Genomic DNA, 23,568 nt, shown 5'->3' with positions numbered 1-23,568 from the left:
CTCACCTCCAACCCACCCAGAACCCACTCCCTCTGCACCTGGACAACCTCGACAAACCACCACCAACTGAATTCCCACCCTACCGGGCCCCAACCAGCTGTACCTGGATCCCTACCCCACTGAGCTCCACTCCTCCAGCATCTGGATCCCCCCCCCCCCAAGCGTCCCCCACCAAAACCCCCCTGCTGAGCTCTATTCCTCCCCCCAGACACACACTGAGACCCCCTCCACTGAACCCCAACCAACTTTACCTGGACCCGCCTGCAGAGTCCCATTACCGTTGCACCCAGAACCCCCCAAAGAAGCCCCTATGCATCCAGATGTCTCCCGCATGCAGATCCCCCACTGAGCTGCCAGCACTCAAATCGCCGCACACAGAAATCTCTCAACCCACACCTGGATCCCCCCACACTAAGCCCCTCCACACTTGGATCCTGCCTTGCTGAGTCTGCCTGCCCACACCTGGTGCACCTGGCATGGAGGGGCAGGACTCTGGGCTGTTTCTAGGGCAGGTCCTGTCCTTGCGCTGTGTTAGGGGTGGGTGCAGCCTCATCGCCGAGTCCGTAGCGTGGGGCGAGCTGCTCAGTGATCTACCACCTCCATGCAGCCAGTGCCTGTGCTCTCCAATGCCAAGCAGGCGCCTCCACATTTATTTCACAAATAACATTTGCAGAATTTTAATATATTGTGTGCAGAATTAATTAATTTTTTTATTTTTTGAAGCAGAATACCCTCATTAGTAAAACTCAGGAATGCCTTTTTGTTGTGTGTGTCTTTAGGTCTGTTACATACAGGTGACATATTGAAACTTTCCATCCTTACAGACTAATTCTGGATGTCACTTTACCAGCAATCTTTTGCTGGCCAAAGTACTTAAACACTTTGATTTACATTGCTGAGCTCTTTCATTTGTTTCTGATAAGGACCACCACTTTTTTTCCAGAGAGACTGCTACTGCTGGCTGTACTGTGTTTTAAGGTTGACCTGTTAACATTTTCCCAGAATTCCTCCTTTACATGACAGAGCATTACTGGGTAAATCAAAACTTAGTGCTGTATCACTGCAGGATGCTGAGTGGGTATAGAAGTTTCTTCCTGATCTATTTTTGCTAACAACTGACATTCTTTGCTTTATCTTCATTTAACTCACATTTTTCATAAAAAAGCGTCTATTAAATTCTGTCCATCAGTCATACTAAGAATTGAAGGATCTTTATATTTGGATATTATTTTAGCACTATATGCCAGCTCAAATTCATCTTTATTCATGCCGCGCATACATTTATTTTTTAGCCTCAATCTGTATGTGTTAGTACCAGCAGCTGTTGTACACACATTACTTTTCTTAAATCTCTGTGCCTGTAATGGACTTTTTATTTAACATTTCTAAAAAGTCAGTATGTGTAGTTTTGCCATATATTTTAAGTGGGCTTTTAAGTGCATCTGAATTGTGTCTTGTACAGCTGACACATCTAATCAGACTGTTGATACAATTTTCATTGTATATGCTACACTTTAACTTTTTTGGCCATTGGTACCCACTGTCCATCTTAGACTTTTCTCTAAATTCTTCATTTTGGATTCTGAACACAAGTTTATTAAATGACCTCCTTGATTTTTCGCTGAAGACCTAAACGCTGAAAAAAGAATGTCCGTTTCCTCTATCAGATTTTTATACATACCATGAAAATAAATGTAATGTCTCTTTAAATTAAATCTTTTTAATAATGTGGAACGACACCCTTTCAACTTGCATGGATAGGAATGGTTTCTCTTATTACAACTTTTTAATCCAGTGGCACAGGTTACAGTGGTGTTTCTTTCTCTAAGGCAACAGCCACTTCTCTTCTCTGCCTACTCAGCTGAGTGTTTTATTTTTCTTAAGCGCTCATGCCAGACACTCTGCTGCTGTTCTTTGCTCATACACTTCATGGGGCTTTCTGGGTAACTGGTACTTTGGGGAGTTTGTAGCAACCTTTCTGGACTCAAAACCTGCACCGCTCCTACTATTCCTCTGTGAGTTTTATCTAGAAAATGTGCTTTGTCTTTTATCAAGGTCACATTTTTCTTTAGTAATTTGAGTCTGCTTTATGATTAAGGCCATCTGGGAAACAGCAAACTGATGCTTCTTCACGTAGTGTTTTCTCACACCACTCCTCAATTGATACATCTTCCCACAACATTTAATCAGGCACCTGTAAAACAGATTAAGTTTGTTAGCTTTCATTTTGTTCCCATGCAAATAGTGCTTTAAATTGGAATTTTGCTTGAGTTTGTCAACATGCCTAGTTTTGAACATGCAAGTAGAAAATGCATAGACTAAACTACCAAAGTCAGTCTTGTCTGAATGCGCTCTCATCAAAGCTGTCTGCTGATTTTCAAATCTCATTTCTTTTCCTAAACACTTAGATTAACTGAGTTTATCTTCCGGTTTATTAAAATACTTTTTTATTCAGGTCATTATCACTCAATTCTAGTACATCTAGTACAGGTTCGAATACACTGGAATTGGTTATCTGCTCTATTTGTCTTTTTTTAAATCTGTTCTGCCTTGAAGCCTGTTTCCAAGGACCATTTCTCTTAGTTTCTCTCTCTAAACGTCTGCATATAGAAGCATTGTAAGACTTACTTTCATCATCTGAATCAAATCCAAAGAGCGTCTGACATTTCTTTTGTGCAAGGTGAGCCTCAAGTGCTTCTGAGTTACAGTAGGTGGTCAGACAGTTCCCACATCTAAATCTTTCTGCTGATTTGCTACAAGCTTTATCTTGCTCAGAATGGGCATCTATTTTATCAGTTACAGTTTTTCTACGTTTTGGCATGCTAATGTATCGTTCATCAAGGTAGCTTGGAGGCAACGGTCTAACATATGGTTTTGTCACAATTAAGCCATATGAAGTGTTTTCAGTTGTCTGATTTGGTTTGGAAGGTGACTGAGAGACTGCAGCAGTATTGTTTTGTGGTATATCATTGCAGTTTTGTAAAACTGGTATTGACCCATTTTCTGTCCTTGTTTCATCTGCCACTCTGTCCAAAGCTGCATCTGATGAAGCTGAACAAGTCTGCTCCAGTTCAATGTGCCCATTGACCAGTTGGTCATGAACATTACAGTTTTCAGTTTTTGGCTGTACTATAGGCATCTTTTGGTCTATCAAGCTTAAAACTGTAGCAGTAACGTCAGATGAATTTTCACTCCCATTCTGAATTACATTGTATGCTTTCTTCTCAATACTCTGGATATATGTCTTTGGTTCTGTAGAGTCTTTCCTTGCCTTCCAAGTTGGAACTGGTAAATCTACAGCTTCTTTTTCGCTACTAGATGCATCTTTTTCTTGAAAACCACAAAGTGACTCTGATAGAGTATCTGATGAATTTTCTTCATTTACTTCAGAACACTCTGTTTTGTTTAAATAATGCTGAGCCTCATGTTCATACAGCAAAGGAAGCTCTTCAAAAAGCTCGCAGCACTCTGCAAAATTGCACTGAGCCTTAAACACACTGTGACTTTTCGTATGCTCTGCCAGCTCAGTGGACAGCTTAAATCTCTGATTACAGTTAAAATGTAAACAAAAGTAAACATTTGGATATACGTGTCGCTTCAGGTGATCTATGAAATGCTGAGAATCTGCAAACTTTCTTTGACAGAACCGACATTTTCCTTTATTCCACTTCATTATATGCTGCTGCACCTTCAGATCAGTTGGGTGAGCTTTTCTTGCATGTTTATTGAGAAATCTTATCTTTTTAAACACTCTAATGCAACTGTTGGCAGGGCACTTGAAGTTACCTTCTTGATCCATAACATCCAGATCCTTTTGAGAGCACAAAGCTCCATTTACTTTATGAAGTATAGGAGACTCTTGACTCGGGCTACCACCACCCTCAGGCAAACTCTCTGTAGTTAAAGGTTCAGGAGTGTTATTTAAACAGCTGTCACAACTGCCATTTTCAATAACATTATCCTGTTGGCTTACATGATTTTCAGCCACATCCAAGTCCTGGTCATGGTTTTGTACTTCCATATCAATACTTGGAACTATTGCAGCCTCTGATTCATTATCTTTAGAACTGTTAGAATTCCCATTTTCTAAAGAGACGGATGCATCAGAGCAATTTACTTCATTTAAAGCAGGGGTTTCCTGATCATCATGATGGGTAGCAGCAAGATGCTGTCTTTGTATTTTCTTGACATGATTCCTTAAGTGCTTCAGCATGATTCCTCTTTGCCTGAATTTCCTACAGCATATTACACATGAAAAACTGCCCTTTTTCTGGTGAGCCTGTGCATGCCTCACAATGTGACCGCCAAGAAATTCCCTGTTGCATAATGCACAACGGTGTCTTGGTACATTATGATCTATTTTAGATGCTGCAAGAGCTACATGGTTCTTTCTGGCGTGACCTTTAAACTGGTCTTCAGAGGGGTCTTCAGAGTCAAGCTCCCCATTACTTAGATCTGTTAAAGAGATAACTTCTTCACTCAAAGCCTGACGTTCCATCGGCTTCTCTGTATTAGCAACAGAATTTTCCAGTGTACTTTCACCTAAGCCAACAGATGCTTTATCCCCCAACAGTGATAAACAATTTTGCTTGATCATCAAAAAATTCCAAAACTCAGGATCGAAAAACAAACCTTTCTTCAAAATTGGAAGCAACTCAAAACGTACACGGTTCTGAACAGAACTAGTGTGCTCATTATACTCTTCATCTGCACATTTATATAGATGTTCAACAGTGTAATATGATTCTAAGGTGCGCTCAAGAAAAAAGATAGAAAGCGCACAAATTCTGAGTATCTCCAAGTCATTTGGCAAAAAATGAGCAATCGTTTTATATATGAGACATTTCATAATTGGATCATCACGAAGGTCCAACTGCAGAGCACAGCCACATATTTCAACACAAATCTGCAAGCCATCTTCTCCAACCTGCAGAAAAGAAATTAAGATTAATTATACATCATCCCCTGCTTTTATTGTTGGCTTGCAACAGAGGCACGTTTGAATGCAAAATAAAGCAAGAGCAACAAACAAAAATACAGTTCTAAAACAATACTTGAATTTCAACATATAACAACTTTGTATTAAAATATTTCAAAGGTAAGTAGAATTCAGAAGGCATCTCAGTTGTTAACGTAAATGTTTAAATTTGCAAAGTCCTCCAAAAGCAGATTTTATTAAATGGTATATAAATAAAGCAAAAAAATAAACTACAGCTATGCCGAGCATAACATTTGGCTTGCACTGCAGGCTGCACATCTAGTGCTGTCAACAAAGCTTCCGATACTTTTGCACTGCACACTTTCTGTGTTAAAGAGACAGCAGGATAACCGTTTGGGCATGTTTTAGTTTCAGTTTAGAGAACTGCACGCAAAGGACCATTGTGCAAATCACTATTCTGCAATCCATATCCTGATTAATTGGTCTATATTTCATAATATAACTGAGCATACAGGTCTGTCGCATCTTACGCGCATTTAACATGTGCGATTTCAGCTTTATGCGGTCGGCAAAAACAAAACAAAAAACAAAACAAAAAAGAGAAAAATAACAATTTTAATACTGTACCTGTAGTGCGGGCGATTCCGCCCGCCATTCAACTCAATGTAATTTTGACTATACGCGGTTTTCGCTTTATGCGCTAACCGCGGAACGGAACCCCCGCGTAAGATGAGACTCGCCTGTATTCTAAATATGCTTTCACAGACTCTAGGGAAAGAAGAATATAATGAAGTGTTTTGGTCAAGGTTTGCTGAAGCTTGGGCTCTCTAAATCTGTCCCCATTTTGACTCATTTAACTTATACTGCATAAAAAATGAAAACTACAAACATGGACGTAACTTTTCAAAGGTGACAAGTGATTTTGGGTGCCCAAACTGACACATCATAATGGCCTGACATTTCAGAAATGGTGAGCTATCACCCTGAAAAATACTAATCACTTGAAATTTAAGCTAGGCCCTTAACTGAAATTTATAATTAAGATGTGTTTCTGAAAATGCCTCCTATCTGAGATAAAGTATTTTGATAAAGGAAAAATTTGGGAACAAGTTTTTATTATAGCTATATGTTGCATACATCTTCAATATCTATGTATTAACGAGTACGTACATATTCACATATTTGTTGGGGCATTTAAAAATCTAAATAGCACTTGAGTGTTTAGTTAAATCTTACTAACAGCAGTACCAGATTAACATAACCACCAGGAATATTTTTTGGACTATTTACTTAGAGTCAAGACATGGTGAACATTAACAGAATTATTTCACTTGTGTATAACTATACTGTAACGTTAACAATATATGTTTACTTTGGTTCAAGTGAAAAAAATGATTACACTCTTCATGCACCTAAGTCTCAGAATGCCAGGAAGACCTAATACGTTCCTACTACTATAAAATCTGCTGTCAGCTGCAAAGTTAGTCAGATATTTGATATGGAATTTGAGCTATTTGGCACATTAGGATGTGCAATGTTGCACTTTATTACAAACTTCTGAGAGACATGGGAAAGCATATAGGACAAGAACAAGCTGAACCTGGTACCAAATGTCATGAAATGAGTGTCTGAAGTACAATGTGTTTTAGCATATTGGTCTACTATATTAGCTCTTTTGCGTGGAGTTTGTAGTACTTTCTTTTTTCCAGGATCCAGGCTTGATCCTTGCCAAAGAATTAATAATCCCTCAGGACACTGCCACTATCATACAAACTCAAGGTTCATGTTAAAAGAAATAGATCTATACCTTGGCTACAGATAAAAAGGCAGAGAACCAACTAAGTTTACCATGTCTTCTGCTTAGAACCTTGTTTGGCCAAAGGTAAGTAATACCACATTACATTAAACAGTCCAATTCGTCAGCAGATATATTGCCAATAACAAGGCTACAATTAATCATGTCAGTTTCTTAATTCAAGGAGTCTCAAATGTACATAGGGTGGGCCTTATCTTAGTAGAGGCTGTCTCACAGATCATACTTTCTCTCATTTGAGACTGCATGGGTCATCAGCTCTCCCACCGGCAAACAAGTAACATCCTTCTGTCAATTACAGCAATTGCTTACATTGCAAAGGAGTATTAGAAAAGCATTTAGAGTACTTTTAGCTCCTTTTCATATAAACTATGAAAACACCACCATGTAACCAGTCAGGTGTTTGCAGACCACCAGCTAGTGCTGTAGGGGCCACTTGTAGTTGATGGATGATAGTTTAACAACTACTGATTTAACTGATAATACCTGCCGTGAGACAATTCAAAATCTCTATTCGCCTCCTGAATGGTAAATATATACAGTTTGCTTGGGGAAGTATTTCAAAAAGCTTTAGCAGATGTGCTCTTCTGGAATTAGGATGCCAACGGACACAGGACAGGTATGAGAGGCCCAGTGAAAGCCATTAACAATAAATGGTGGTACATTTAATCCAACCGGAAAGCAATTATATGGAAGATACTATTTAGTCAAAATGACAACTGAATCTCAGCTGAAATGAAGAAAACCCAACAAAAATACTGCAAAATGATCTTATACAAAAATACTGAAGAAATCAGCCAAACCCATCTTCTAGATGAGAAATATAAGTCTATAATTTTTTCATTCCCATTTTCTTTTGTAAGTCTACAGATGCTTTGATCATTTAGATCACTGGATGTTTAACTCCTCTCCGTGTGCTACAGACAAGTTACTTGTATTGATCTACTGACACGTACTGTGTTGTAGTATCCCATTATAGCTTATTGTAGAGTGGCTGTTGCTGAAGGAACTCCAAAAGGCACACAGTTTATCAGATTTCTGCATGAAAGCATGTTACTATCATTAGAACACTTAAGATTACGAGAACAGCAGTAAATTAGAAACCAAGTTATTTTTCTTTTTCTAGTTTGTTTACTTTGTGCATTTATTTATTGTAAATGATGCCATTTCTGTTGTGTCAATTTCCTCTTTTATTTATGTGGGCTCCTCCCAACCGTATAGAAATATGAGAAAAAACACAATTTAAATAATAGGAAAAAGTGCATTTGTAAAACCACAACAATGGACAAGGGAACTCAGGGTCATATGAAGTACCCACAAGTTCTTTTAGCTAGTTTTTTGGGTCTTGACTTAATTTGAAATTAATATTGTCTAGCTATCCCTTCTTTCCCCCTTTGCTGCATACAAGAAAATGAGGTAGCAATGACTAAGTCAAATTGGTAATGCAAAAAAAAATATCAACACTTACTTCATCCTTAATGACTTTCATGAAAGGGAAAATTACTCTGACATTTGTAGCTATCCTTAAAAGCTGGTAGCACTGATCAACAAATACTTGTTTCGAAGGGTTAGATTTAAGCTGCAGTTTACTCCACATAAATATCAGGTCCCTATAAATATAAAACAAAACAGTTTTGTTAAGCTATGGTTGAAACAGAGCTGGCCCTAAGCAAGATGTGTTTCTATAAGCAGCTTGACTATGCATATTGTTTACATGCTAGTAATTCTGTAACTATAATCATATTTGACAGTTAAGGGCAAAGCTAATTATAACCACAAATATATGCATGAAGTTACATGATGGAAAATGTCATTTTTAAAGCATCTATGGTATACCCTATCATGGACCCACTAAAATATGTAACAGAAGATTAATGGATCCAGTTTAGTATCACAGAGAACTGGACAACAAAACAGAAAGCTTATAGCATTTACCCCTGCTTTCCCAAGATTATAGGGAAGATGACTGTCAGGATGGCCATGCCAATATATTCTGGGATTAAATTACATTCACTGTAAGGTGGGGAAGCTTTCAGGAGCACAAATGTCCGAGGGTGACAAAATGAAAGGATGGTAGGGACATGCTCTCTCATTCATTCCATTATTAGGGGAAGCCTATGGGCTACCATTTAGAAGATAGTGATGTTTTCCATGTGCATGTCTATATCACTACTATACTGTCCTTTTCTAACCGGTGATTTCTTCTGTACTATGCAGTATTGTTGTAGCCATGTCAGGCACTGGATATTAGAGAGAGAGAGAGAGAGAGAGAGAAAGTGGGTGAGATAATATCTTTTATTGGAACAACTTCTGTTGCGAGAGAGAAAAGCATTCAAAAGCTTGTCTCTCTCACCAAGAGAAGTTGGTCCAATAAAATATTACCTTTTCCAGCTTAACTTTTGTACTAGCCCTTTTAGCCTATAACAGATATATGGCAATATCCGGCCATCTGTTGAGGATGTATGGTAGGGGAAATTTCTGGCCTGCATCTTCAAGATGAATATAGAAAAAACTCTCCTGCCTTTATATGCAGCTTCAAGTCTTTGATGTTATCCATCCCATAGTTGGGTGCAGGGGGAGTGGAATCTTGTGTAGAAGGAAATGAGGTCTTTGGTCTATACCATATAGGTGGACAGCCTAGTGAACCTCTAATGAGCAGGTACATTTGCAATTTACAGGATAGTAGGTAGAGTTTTCACTGGGATTCGTATTTCACAGTTGAAAACTGGTACAGCTCATGGGCAACAGGAAATAAAGGTAATTTCTTCCAACTTTAACTATGGAGTCACTAGTGTGACTGCATGACAGATGGATTCAACGTAAGATACCTTTCAAAAGAAAGAAGTCTAAAAATAAAGGCACCTATACCCCAGAAAGAGGTTCTTTAACACCTCTAGAACAAACCTAAGTAACCACCCTTAGTTAATAATTTAAAGAATTACACACAGCTTCCAAATCTCATGGGTTAAAAAAAGAGCCAAGATTGGCTGAATCTCACTTGTATGAAATGAGCCTTGTCATGACCAGGTTGCAGTCCTGCCAAACCAACCATGAGATGCGATCAGGCCACTTGGATTTTTTTTTCTAGTGAATCTCACAGAACTTAGTGAATTAGTATAAAAAAACCAAAAGGTTTGGCTGTCTTTTTAATATGTGCCAGATGCAAGTCTAGCAAGCTTTTTGACATTAAGCTTGTGAAGAACAGCCTCACTAAACAGAGGAAAACATTGCTAGGATTGACTGAATAGGATAGAACACCTACATCACTTGAGAATTTGGGGTGTTTCAACAGCTCCACGGTACATTTAAAAATACAATATAAATTGGTTCAGATACTAGATCCTGAATTTCACTTATTCAGTACTTAAGTCATTTTCCCCAGGAAAATTAAGTTGCAAGTAAAATCTGAGCTCACAGATAGTGGACAAAATTAAAAATGGGCTTTCCTCATATCTGTAATCGCATATCCTATCATTGTGTAAGTGTACGAAGCTAAAAAAAGACCATCCATCATTTCAGCCTCTTTGTATTAGGAACTATCTATACCATGAAGCCAGCCAAAAAAGCCTGAACTGGTGGTAGCCATTTTTATGCACAAAAATATTGTTCCAGTAAATTTCACAGGGGAAAAAAAATCTCCTGCCTTAAGGATTAAACAAGACGTATGAACCACTCATGCTCAGCTTTGCCAGGATCATGAATATCTCACAAATACATCAAGACACGTGTAAAGCTTGTGAAAGCCCAGAGAGAAACTGATTATCTTCTGTATAATCAAATAGCTATTTCAACTTTTCACAAACATTAAGGGAAGAAGCTCAGAACCTAAACAGACAAGAGAAGAAAGCTGAGCAGCTTGTACAGGGCATATAGAAGTATTCATATGGGCCTTTTAGCACAGGATCTTGAAACTTTTCCCCTTAAATTCCTATGTCCACCAAGTAGACTACTCATTAGCAGGAAAACTCTTGACATTTATAAACACCAAGGGTAAAATTTTAAAAAGCATCCAAATGACTCAGGACCCTAAGTCCCATTTTCAAGTCATTTAGGCACATAGGAACTTATGTCTAACGGAAAGTGAATAGGATCTAGACTAAGTGGCTCAGTAACTTTTGAAAATGGGATGATTTTGAAAGTTTTACTCCAAGCGTCTATCCTCTCGGGGGCCAGACTGACAAGAAGCGTGAACACAGGATATGATGCAGAGCTTCCCTGGTTCTCTGACCAATGTGGCCAGACATTCAGCCCAATGTGATCAGTTATCACCATCCTTAACAAATGCTGAAAACAGTATTTGCCACCACAAACAGCATTTGAAGCTTTGTCTCTCTTGCCCTAGATTTAAGACCTTTGCTACCGATGTTAAGAGGAAAGGCAAATGTGACCTATTTCAAGTAAATGGAAGAAACATCCCTGCACGTAGGTATTGGTAATAACACTAGATGTCCATTCTGAATGGTTATGAATAGATCCCTCTGGTGTACCCTACACAAAAGATACCGAACTAAGTACCATTGAGCCAAAGGTCAATAGCAGATCAGATAAACAGATCAACAACTGTGTTTCTTTCATGCCAAGCAAGTGACCATGACAGATGTCTGGAAACTACCAAATCACATACCTGGAAGGTGTGATCCTGTTTAAGTTTGCTTAGGTCAACATCCTGGTTGTCAGTTTGAATCATGATTACCTTGCTACACTTAAAAAGGTTGTAGAGCAGTTTTTAAACTAAGGGCTGGGGGAAAGCGACAGGTGCAGAGGACCATATGGTTCAGACATCCCTTAGGGTAGGATCTATAAATGGAGATGCCCTATGTCCTAATAAGGAGGAGAGGTTGGAAGACGATAAAATGCAGGAAGGATCTGATGAGAAACAGTTAAATGAAAAAAGTCCCATTACATCATGTAATGGCAGGCAGCTAAAAAGTGACAAGTTTTTAAAGTGCTTTTATACCAATGCTAGAAGTCTAAATAATAAGATGGGTGAACTAGAGTGCCTCATATTAAATAAGGATATTGATATAACAGACAACGCAGAAACTTGGTGGAATGAGGATAAGCAATGGGACACAGTAATACCAGGGTACAAAATATACTGGAAGGACAGAACAGGTTGTGCTGGTGGGGAAGTGGCACTATATGTGAAAGAAAGCATAGAATCAAATGAAGTAAAAATCTTAAATGAACCAAACTATACCATACAATCTATGGATAGTAATTCCATGCTTGAACAAGAAGAATATAGCAGTAGGGATACATTACAGACCACCTGACCAGGACAGTGATAGTGACTGAAATGCTCAGGGAGATTAGAGAGGCTATTAAAATAAAAAAACTCAATAATGGGGGATTTCAACTATCCCCATATTGACTGGGTACATATCACCTCAGGAAGGGATGCATAAAGTTTCTTGGACACCTTAAATGACTGCTTCTTGGAGCAGATAGTCCTGGAACCCACAAGAGGAGAGGCAATTCTTGATTTAGTCTTAAGTGGAGCACAGGATCAAGTCCAAGAGGTGAATATAGCTGGACCGCTTGGTAATAGTGACCATAATATAATTAAATTTAACATCCATGTGGCAGGGAATCCACCACAGCAGCCCAACACTGTAGCATTTAATTTCAGAAAGGGGGACTACACAAAAATGAGGAAGTTAGTTAAACAGAAATTAAAAGGTACAGTGCCAAAAGTAAAATCCTTGCAAGCTACATGGAAACTTTTTAAAGACACCATAATAGAGGCTCAACTTAAATGTATACCTCAAATTACAAAACATAGCAAGAGAACCAAAGAAGTGCCACTGTGGCTAAACAACAAAGTAAAAGAAGCAATCAGAGGTAAAGAAACATCCTTTAAGAAGTGGAAGTTAAATCCTCATGAGGAAAACAGAAAGGAGCATAAACTCTGGCAAATGAAACGTAAACAAATATATTAGAAAGGCCAAAAAAAAATCTGAAAAACAGCTAGCCAAAGACTCAAAAAGTAATAGCAAACACATTTTTAAGTACATCAGAAGCAGGAAGCCTGCTTAACAACCAGTGGGGCCACTGGATGATTAAGATGATAAAGGAGCACTCAAGGATAAGACCATTGCAGAGAAACCAAATGAATTGTTTGCAGTTGAGGATGTGAGGGAGATTCCCAAAGCTGAGACATTGTTTTTAGGTGACAAATCTGAGGAACTGTCCCAGACTGAGGTGTCGTTAGAGGAGGTTTTGGAACAAACTAATAAACTAAACAGTAATAAGTCACCAGGACCAGATGGTATTCACCCAAGAGTTCTGAAGAATTCAAATATGAAATTGCAGGACTACTAATTGTCATCTGTAACCTATAATTTAAATCAGCTTCTGTAGCAACTGCCCAGAGGATAGCTAGTGTGATGCCAATTTTTTAAAAAGGGCTCCAGAAGAGACCCCAGCAATTACAGGCCAGTAAGCCTGACTTCAGTACCAAGCAAACTGGTTGAAACTATAGTAAAGAACAAAATTGTCAGACACATAGATGAACATAATTTGTTGGGGAATAGTCAACGAGCTTTTTGTAAAGTGAAATCATGCCTCACCAATCTACTAGAATTCTTTAAGGGGCGTCAACAAGCATGTGAACCAGGGGGATCCAGTGGATATAGTGTACTCAGATTTTCAGAAAGCCTTTGACAAGGTCCCTCACCAAAGGCTCTTAAGCAAAGTAAGCAGTCATGGGATAAGATGGAAGGTTCTTTTGTGGATTGGTAACTGGTTAAAAGATAGGAAACAAAGGGTAGGAATAAATGGTCAGTTTTCAGAATGGAGAGAGGTAAATAGTGGTGTCCCCCAAGGGTCTGTACTGGGCCCAGTCCTATTTAACATATTCATAAATGATCTGGAAAAAGGGGTAAACAGTGAGGTGGCAAAATTTGCAGATAATACAAAACTACTCAAGATAATTAAGTGCCAGACAGGCTGCAAAGGACTACAAAAGGATCTCTCCGAACTGGGTGACTGAGCAACAAAATGGAAGATGAAATTCAATGTTGATAAATGCAAAGTAATGCACATTGGAAAACAATCCCAACTATGCATAGAAAATGATGAGGTCTAAATCAGTTGTTACCACTCAAGAAAGATCTTGGAGTCATTGTGGATAGTTCTCTGAAAACATCCATTCAATGTGCAACAGCAGTCAAAAAAGCAAATAAAATGTTGGAATAATTAAGAAAGATAGATAATAAGACAGAAAATATCATATTGCCTCTATATAAATCCCATGGTACGCCCACATCTTGAATACTGCATGCAGATGTGGTCGCCCCATCTCAAAAAAGATATATTGGAATTGGAAAAGGTTCAGAAAAGGGCAACAAAAACTATCAGGGGTATAGAACGGCTGCCCTATAAAGGAAGATTAATAAGACTGGGACTTTTCAGCTTGGAAAAGAGACAACGGGGGGGTGGGGGGGAGAGGGCGGGAGATATGATAGAGGTCTATAAAATCATGATTAGTGTGGAGAAAGTAAATAAGAAAGTGTTATTTACTCCTTCTCATAACACAAGAACTAGGGGCCACCAAATGAAATTAATAGACAACAGGTTTAAAACAAACAAAAAAGTATTTTTTTTCCAGACAACACACAATCAACTTGGGGAACTCCTTGCCAGAGGATGTGGTGAATACCAAACTATTACAGGGTTAAAAAGAGAAGTAGATAAATTTATGGAGAATAGTTCCGTCAATAGCTATTAGCCAGGATGGGCAGGGATGGTTTCCCTAGCCTCTTTTTGTCAGAAGCTGGGAATGGACGACGGGGATGGATCACTTCATGATTACCTGTACTGTTCATTCCCTCTGGGGCACCTGGCATTGGCCACTGTTGGAAGACAGGATATCGTGCTAGATGGACCTTTGGTCTGACCCAGTAGGGCTGGTCTTATGTTCTGGGCTCTGAAGGTACTTAGTCCTCTAGTGTGTCAAGGACTGCCCTCTCCTCCAAAACATTTATGTGCAGTTGTTCCTTCAGAGACCAAGTGCAGCTTTGTGTAAAACACCTATATGTGGGTGTTATTTCAGAAGGGGTGCATCTGCAGTAACTACAATTTGGATCATCAGACTTTGTTCCTTCTTAACTGCAGATTAAACTGATGGCAGCCTAGAGACTGAGTGGCTCAGAGGCCATCTTTCTTTGAGGGGGTATGTGAGTGAGTGGTTCACATTAAGAGATCTCAGGATAGACCAAGATTGCTTCAGGTGGAGGTGTGCCACAGATACTGACAATATATGTGGCCATCAGCCCAACATCAGTATTATTATCCTTGCAGATACTTGTTAGCCCTGGCAAATCCTCTCTGCTAGATCCATAGTGCCCTGGATCCCAACCGGGAGCAAGATGGTTTCTTCCTACACATGACACAAGCATAGGGATTCCAGTGGCCTCAGAGAAAAGTTGAGACTTGGGGTACTTTAGCTTAAACTTTATGGTCTCCAGCCCTCTAATAATGGCACCGTGATTCTCAGATGTCTTCACAAATGTTGCCCGTGATGACTTAACCTTTTGAGGTCTGAAGAGTTATTCTGCAGTGTGTGCAGGTGAGACAGCTAAGCATTTTATAAACAGCACAGTAATTATTTCGGCTGTGGACACAATTATTTGCCCCAGAACCTTTAGAAAATTCAGAAGCTTTTGCTGCTTCTGCTTAAGGACGCCAAAGCACCAGAAAATGGTAAAAGTGTTGCAATTCTGAAGACAAGTGATAAAGCATGAAGCACCTTTACTGGAATTTCACAACTCTGACCCTGAATGCAGACGTGAACGTGAGGATGAGGAAATCTTTGGTTATAGTTTTTACAACGGACTATGTACAGTGTCTAACCCAAAGATCAATTGTATAAAACATTTAAAAAACTTAAGGTAAAGGAAACATATGGTTAAAAACAGGTCTGAAACCCAAAGTGTAGACAAAAATTATTCATTTGTAATCATGAATTCTTGGTAAAAATCTGCATTTGTATCTTTGTATGAATGCCAAAAAATAATTTCAGGTTCAGAATTCATTCAACTTTTTTGCTTCATCATCATAAGTAACTCTTACATATGAGATATAATACAAACTTTAGCCAGAAAAAATAAAGATTAGACAATCTTTGTGAACTCCTCTTTAAAATGCAAAACCTTCTCTTGTCTTTCTCATCTCCCTTGATAAACCAGACAAATACTGGGATCTGAGGATCCTGGAAGACTTATTTTCCATTTTTCAATCTGATTTTAAACCCTCTCTTGATCCGTCACAAAGCAGATCAGTAGGATTCAGCAAAACCAACTGAATCTTCTTGCTTCAACAACATGTTAGACACAGATAAACTAAGTACTTTTTAATAAAAGTCTGTCAAATTTTACCTGGTTTAAGAAGAAATTTCAAAAGTAAAACAGATTATTCTCTGGTAGACACCTTTCAGACCTCAGAGGATAGAGCAATACTTGTTCTGATGTATTCTAGAGAATACATGTTTTCAAAAAAATCTCAAGCCCTATCTTTTCTCTGAATGCATGGAGATTTATTTTAATTATGTGAATCTTATCTAAATGGATACATTTAACTTTGTGATTCTGCAGGTTCTTTGGATTTGTAACACAATAGCCTAAGAGAATAAATTAAATTGGAATTAACAAAAAAGGATTCTCAAACACAGCAGATTTTCATAGAAGATTACAGATCCTCTGTTAGATATTAAAGCATACATCCATGGGATGCTGTAGGTAAATTACAATAATGTTGGTGTGACTGTTTAAAAAGCTGGATAGCAAAATACTTGTGGTGCCAGAAAATTTGTAATTAGGTTATATTTACTGATATTGACAGCAGTGCAAGTCTCTAGTTTAGACACTCACCCTTCTGCTGCTACTTTGAAGCTATCATCAAGTATAATGAATGTAGCATGCACCCACTACAATGAAAATGATTAGGGGTACAGAACGGCTGCCTCCCACGTACAACTACATAGACAGACTAGATATGCATAACATGCATACTGGAAAAGTCAAAACAGTTACAACTGCAGTTTTAAAGTTTAGCTGCATCTTAAAGTTAACACACTTCACTTCTATCTTGGCAATAAGCATTTATCTTCTAAGCTCCTTCACCAAAAATAAAGTATTTACCAGATACAATACATGTCCCCATTTTGGAGCTGTGGGACCAGGAACGATTCACACAGCTGTAAGGCTAAGGTAGTCTTCCCTTCTTTTTCAGTGTTGCAGATGATCTCAATTCCACTCTTGCAATCAGTCCTCAATAAGTGCTATGCAATTAAAATAAGATCAGGTTTAGATAAGTTTGCTAATGCGGGGGAAAAAAGTTGATCACACCTTGCTATGCTAAAGTAGTCATTGATATTTCCGGGAATTGCTACTGACAAGGATTCTTTGGCAAAAGTTGTGTTTTTCTGCAGATAATCATCTAAGACGAGTTGTCTTATGCCCAAATAAATTTGTTAGTCTCTAAGGTGCCACAAGGACTCCTCGTTGTTTTTGCTGATACAGACTAACACGGCTACCCCCTGAAACCTAAGACAAGTTTACCTGTTAGATTTTATCAGATATTTAGGATAAAGTTTTCAATGGGATTTAGGGGTTAGTACATATAAAACCTATTCTTTCTAGGCATTGTGTTGCACATATCCTGGAAGCCCACCTGAAAGTTTTATCTTGATTTTGACAAATTAGACACAAAATGCACTCGTTTGTAACATGTACGATCAATATTAAAAGGAGAAACTATGTAGTGCCATTTCGCATATCAGCACAAACGAAAAGAAAACACTTCTTTAGAAGTTTAAGAAATTTGACAAGGCAGAATTAAACTGAAAGTAATCTAAAATTAACGTCTTCTGCTATAGCCCCGTTGTTTTAAAACAACTATTCGACTTGGTTACAAAATGTCTCTGAATCTGTTATTTAGAGAATATCTGGGGAAAATTGTGTCTTCAGGCAAATGTAAATGACCAATGAAGTCACTAGGTGTTGTATGTTCAGACTTCAGTCCTCAGAAAATAAATTCAAATGGATACCAATCAGGTCACCTGCTGTTCTGACATTTGGCTGTAGTACAAATAAAAAAAGTTTCATATGTTTCTCTTGATGACTATACAGAAGAAGAGTATAATATATTGCTAGAGGCATAAAAATGTACACTGACACAGTACCTCCTGGAACAGCTGATCTTCTACTGGAGACATATAAAGACAGGTGAAAAAAGCTTGATGGAAATACAAATCTTTACTGATTTCTGGATGATTTATGCAAGATTTGATAAAAGCCATTGCCTCTGGGATGCGTTCGCAGGCAATAAGGTATCTGGCACGTAGTTCAAAGAATAGTGGATTTTCAGAGCTTAAATATTTGTTAACTGTATGGAAAAGAAAAATTTAGACGTAATTAGAATCTCAAGTCCCCATAAAAATATTTAAATTACACACATTTTTTACAGGACCTTATCTACAAGTTGTATAATCAACTATCTGCAAATGAAGCCAACCATATATTTAAATACCATATTCAGGGATCTAGCTTTCAGTTTGGAGTGAGAGGAATTACTATGCTGACAATACTAGTGGTCTTACTCATTTAGAATCCTGTCTCCAACAGTGACCAGTACCAGCTGCTTCAGAGGAATGTGTAGTAAACCTTGCAGTAGGCAATTATGGGATAACATGCACTCAGACTTTCTCCCTCACCCCCAATAGAGTGTGGCTCATGTCCTGAAGCATGAGGATACATCTCCCTTCCAAAACACTCTTTAAAATGTCTAACAATCCTGGATGTTCTTGATATCCATAAAAATGGGGAAAGTGGGAATGGGATTAGATAATCAAATATAATTTAGCTTCAGTTCAAATACTGCATGTTTTAGTTTTTAATACAATTGTATTTTACCTGCTTAGATAGATGGAAAACTATAGCTTCTGACAACTATTTTTAAGATTCTGATTTACGCTGGGCTCCTTTCAGTAAATACGACAGGGCGTGGAAACATTTTGAAGCTGAAATTCTGAACTGTTACAGAGAACTGAATTTAAATAAAAGCTAGAAACTTTCAGAACTGTTCAATCTGTTATTCCTGCAAATGCATTCCATAAAAATAAAGTAAAAGCCTGGGCATTAGTGCTGTATTAAATGACTATCTACAATGTTACGCTGTGGACACCAGATTTAATGAGTCATATAGCAATTCCAAGCTAACTTAGATCAGTGGTTCTCAACCAGGCATCTGGGGACTCCTGGGGGGCCACGAGCAGGTTTCAGAGGGTCCGCCAGGGTTCAGCAGGACGAGTATTAGACTTGCTGGTGCCCAGGACAGAAAGCTGAGGTCCCACTGCATGGGGCTGAAGCCTGGGGCCCTGAGCCCTGCCATCGGGGGCTGAAGCAGAAGCCTGAGCAACTTAGCTTCACAGTGTCCCCTGTGGCAAGGGGCCCTGAGCAATTGCCCTGCTTGCTATCCCCAATGCCGGCCCTGGCTTTTAGATGCAGGAAACCAGCTATTGTGGCACAGGTGGGCTGTGGAGTTTTTATAGCATGTTTTGGGGCCTCAGAAAGAAAAAGGTTGAGAACCCCCGATTTAGATCACCCCAGCTCTACTGTCAAAATGCATTTCTATTTGAAATTATAGGATAACCTCAAACTTTAGTCAATATATAGTTCTCATATTAATATCTCCACAAGCCACAATTAAGTCTAATTCCCTCACATATCATTTACAAAAAAAATGAAATGATGATTAGATATAGTGTTTATTTCATCACTTCATTGTATCAACCCAAGGTGTCCTTATAATTAGAATTAAGTTAATCTCAGCCTTAAAGGTGCACTAACGAAGAGTATGTTACGGTTTACTTTCAACAAGGACAACTGGACTAGAATACTACTTATGTGCAACACAACCAAGTTAAAGTTGCAGTAGAAACCTTAGAACATATTTCTAAAGATATTTAGGAGCCTAAAAATGCAAGAAGGCACTTTGTAGACACTCAAAAGCACCTAATTACCTTTAAAAATCTGGCCCCTTGACTGAGTACTAAATTTTCAATCTGAAGATTGAACTCATGCTAGATTTTACATTTAATTTCTTCAACTTGAAATGGAAAAAAACTTAAATGTGTTCATAAAAAATAGAAAAAATAAAACACATGCAAAATTGCAGATTTTAGATCAAAGTTTACATTAACATATTCTCTTTAAACTTGAACAGTTTAAGTCTCATTCCAGACTACAAAATCTCAGTGTGATGCTTCTAGTTTGAGGAGCACATGTTGCATCCTGTCTTTTTTGTACATTGTGAGTACTCTGGGGCGGAGACCGTTTGTTACATGTCTTGGACAATGAGGCTGATTTTTAGAGGGATTTTTAGGTGCTATCAAAACACAGAAATAATAGGTTTATCATAATAGTGAAGTAAATTACTTAAGCATACAAAGTTGGATGACAATCTTCTGTAATGCAAATAGTCTAATTCTACCTCATCTTTCCAATAATAATAATAATAATAATACATTCTAAGGTACCTATGTGAGAAAGTTATGAGCAAGTGAAAAAGGAGTGGGAAGGATTTAAATGGAAGGCAGAATTCAAGCATGAACTACAATAGTTATTGCAGACTACCACTAGAACCAAAATCACTGATATTTCCAATTAAATTAAAAACACATGATGGGACTACTTGTGTAATGCTATATCTACATTAAAGGTAACCCAATCCTCAACCACCTATTTTATATGCCAAAAAAGTCCCTGACAAGCTATGAGATTTGATATTTAACTCCTACCTCTACTCATATCAAAAGACTGAGCATAATGATTTGGTACATTATACATTTTCACTGAGTAATGAATGAAAAGTCTGCAGTACTATTTTAGCTTATTTATAGAATTCCCTTTTTCAGATGATATAGCCATGGGTCACCATGCCCCAGCATCCAAAGGTGAGAGTTCAATTTCACAGCAGGAACCCCTGACTACTGACTCTCTCACCTACATGGGTACTGACCACAGCTATTCACAAGTCACTTCTCAGATTTTTAGGTGCTTTTTGGCTGATTAACCCCACCTGTTTTCCTTTCCTCCCCTCTCTAGCATAGAGGGCCCTACCTTCTCAGGCAAGAATATACATGCTGCTGATCTAAGCCCCAAAGCAACAGACAAATCCTAATTACAGGCACAGCATTTGAACAAGTGTTAATTTAAGAAAGGTAAGAGAAAAATAAAATAAAGCATCTATTCTTGTCCAGACAAGGACTATACAGAATCTTGCTTGAATTTAACTGGATGTTCTGATCATAAAGTTGGTAGCAGAAAGCTTTTATGCCAGAGAGTCTCTACCCCTTCTAATTTTAACTTCTCCTACAATTCATGGCAGGCTGCTTTGGAGACTCAATGGTCTGCCTAAAAGGTCCGTGTATCTGTCTCCAGGAAAGCATTTTTTCCAATAGTAAAGCCCAGGTCTTTTTTTAAATATTGCCCTCCTGCATGGTCATCCGGAAATATTGCTGAAATGATAACCATTGCTTATCCTAGCCTATTCTTCTGTCTACTAATTGGGGGACCTAACACAGCGTAATAGGATTTATTCATACAGTACACACTGTCCAACTGATTTTCATAGATGTAATACTTAATGATAAATCCTAAATCCATAGCTAGATGGACGACAGACAGGCAAGATGGATAAAAATCCATTATTTTAAAGAACAGGGATTTTTTTAAATTTAAATTGATTTTTTTATTTAAATACAGGTGCTTTTTAAAAATAAACCTACTTAAAGTTATGACAGCCTATAGAAAGATTTAAACTTACTATAATCTAACACTATTAAATTAAATACAAAAAATAATATTAAGCAGCAAACTTACTGCTAAGTTGTTTTTTTAAACTATGTATTTAGGAAGTTTTGACCAGTTTACAAATCCCTGCCAAGTACATATCAGAAACAAATCATTACAAGACTTCACTTTTGTTTAAAGAGACATACAGGAATATAGTCATCGGATCTTTCTACTTAACAGGGTATTACCATAGTACAGAGTAAGTATCATTACAATACCTATGACATTTCTAGTGATATTATTAAATTGAGTGAACTTTTTATACACACATTTAACAGACCAGGTATGTCTATCAAATGTTAAGATCCAAAAAAACTGGATTGGTGTGCTGGATTTTTTTCCACCGGTGAATGCAATCCGAGTACTGACGAAAAGGTAACCAAATATATAAGTATCTGTCTTCTGCTTATTTTACTGGGTACATAATTGGTGTGAATTTTTCCATAACCACAACCTCCTATTTTTTGAACCATTCTGCAATGGTTGAGCTATTTTTCTTTTTCCCATGAAAGGCTACCCACAGTTGAGCAGCTACTAGCAGATGAGAGATTAATTCTTCATGTCCTTGTGAGAGACCATTTCCATTAGGAAGCCCCAAGAGCATTATCAAAGGATCATTTGGCAATAAATATCCAAGAAGTTGTGATATTTAGTTACCAATTGTATCCCAACACTCTCAAGTGACTGGACATGTCCATCATATATGCATAAAATCTCCATTCTCGCCACAATTTCTCCAACATTTATTCCAGTTCGTTCAGCCTATTTATATTTTTTAACCTGGCTGGTGTGAAGTAGCACTGAAACAGTATCTTAAATACATTTTCTTTTATTGTGCTGCAGACTGAGGTTGCTGGTTCTCTTTTCCAGATCAAACCCCATTCCTTTGGCGTGATTGGTCTATCCACATCATTTTCAAAGCATGTCATATAGGGACACTTTTCTGTTAGGAAATCTGTCTGCACAGATTGAAATAAATTAGTTACAATTTTTTGTTCCCTAATTGACTAGATGCCTTTGCTTCTATTAAAGTTAGCTTTAAACAGTTTTCTGGAAAGCTGATAAACTGTGTCTGACTTGAAAGTACTGGTATCAGGGAAGAGCAGGCCAGTTAAAGATATCTTTAATCTCTAAATAAGATAGAAAAGTTTCTTTACTGAATAGCTTACCAACCATGTTTATTCCAAGGCTCACCCAATCTTTGAAGCTCCCTGGTTTGTGATTTGAGTTAAGATCTGGATTATTTGCAATTGGTGTCATTGATGAGGAAAAAGAACTGATCTTATCTCTAGTTCTATCCCAAACCCATAGAGTAGCCTTTGCTAAGAGATGTGTGGAAATTTCTGGCAGATTTGATTCTTTATTAATCCATAATAGCCCAGCAATGTTTACACTGCCACAATTTTCTTGTTCAATACAGACCCAGTGTTTTGCTGGGCTAGAGCACCTCCAATTCACTACTGCTTTGAGTTGGCTGGCTTGATAGTACCATAGAATATTCTGAACAGCCAGTCCACCCTGTTTAATAGGACTGTACGAAGTATTGTCTCTCATTCTTGGTCTTTTCTGATTCCATATACAATCTAACAACATCCTCTGCATTCCTGCTAGGGCTTTGTCTAGGATAATTACAGAAAGATTTTGAAATAAAGATATCCTTGGCGGAATATTCATTCTCACTGTTGCTATTCTTCACAACCAAGGAATTGCATACTTCTTCAGCAAATGAACAGAGATCTGGAGTGTTGAGGTAGTGTTTGACATTTAAATCATACAGCTCTTCTAGTTTTTTTTAAGACTTGAATTCCCAGGTCTCTTATAGACTATGTTGCCCATCTGTAACCAAATGTTTTCTGGAGGAGGACTTTTCAGAGTCTGGCAAATTTATAGCTATCACTTCAGATCTGGCATTATTTTCTTGAAATCCAGACACTTTCCCAAAGTCCCAAATTTCTTTA

At 38.0% G+C, this 23,568-nt stretch overlaps 1 protein-coding gene across 1 annotated transcript in view; it reads right to left on the bottom strand.

Annotated features, from left to right (window-relative positions):
• Positions 1 to 221: 221 nt before the first annotated feature.
• ZNF654 (zinc finger protein 654) overlaps positions 222 to 23,568 on the bottom strand; it is a 58,737-nt gene continuing 35,390 nt past the window's right edge. The window contains exons 5-9 of the mRNA XM_054046008.1: positions 17,938 to 18,140; positions 16,895 to 17,034; positions 8,221 to 8,362; positions 2,629 to 4,927; positions 222 to 2,194 (exon numbers count right to left, since the gene is read on the bottom strand). Of these exons, the coding sequence (XP_053901983.1) occupies positions 2,187 to 2,194; positions 2,629 to 4,927; positions 8,221 to 8,362; positions 16,895 to 17,034; positions 17,938 to 18,140 (2,792 nt within the window). The 3' untranslated portion in view covers positions 222 to 2,186. The remainder of the gene's footprint in view (positions 2,195 to 2,628; positions 4,928 to 8,220; positions 8,363 to 16,894; positions 17,035 to 17,937; positions 18,141 to 23,568) is intronic.

This window comes from Malaclemys terrapin, chromosome 1 (assembly GCF_027887155.1).
Source record: "Malaclemys terrapin pileata isolate rMalTer1 chromosome 1, rMalTer1.hap1, whole genome shotgun sequence".
Taxonomy (NCBI): Eukaryota; Metazoa; Chordata; order Testudines; family Emydidae; genus Malaclemys; species Malaclemys terrapin.
The sequence above is the reverse complement of the archived record's forward strand: the minus strand, read 5'-3'. Positions and strand labels throughout refer to the sequence as shown.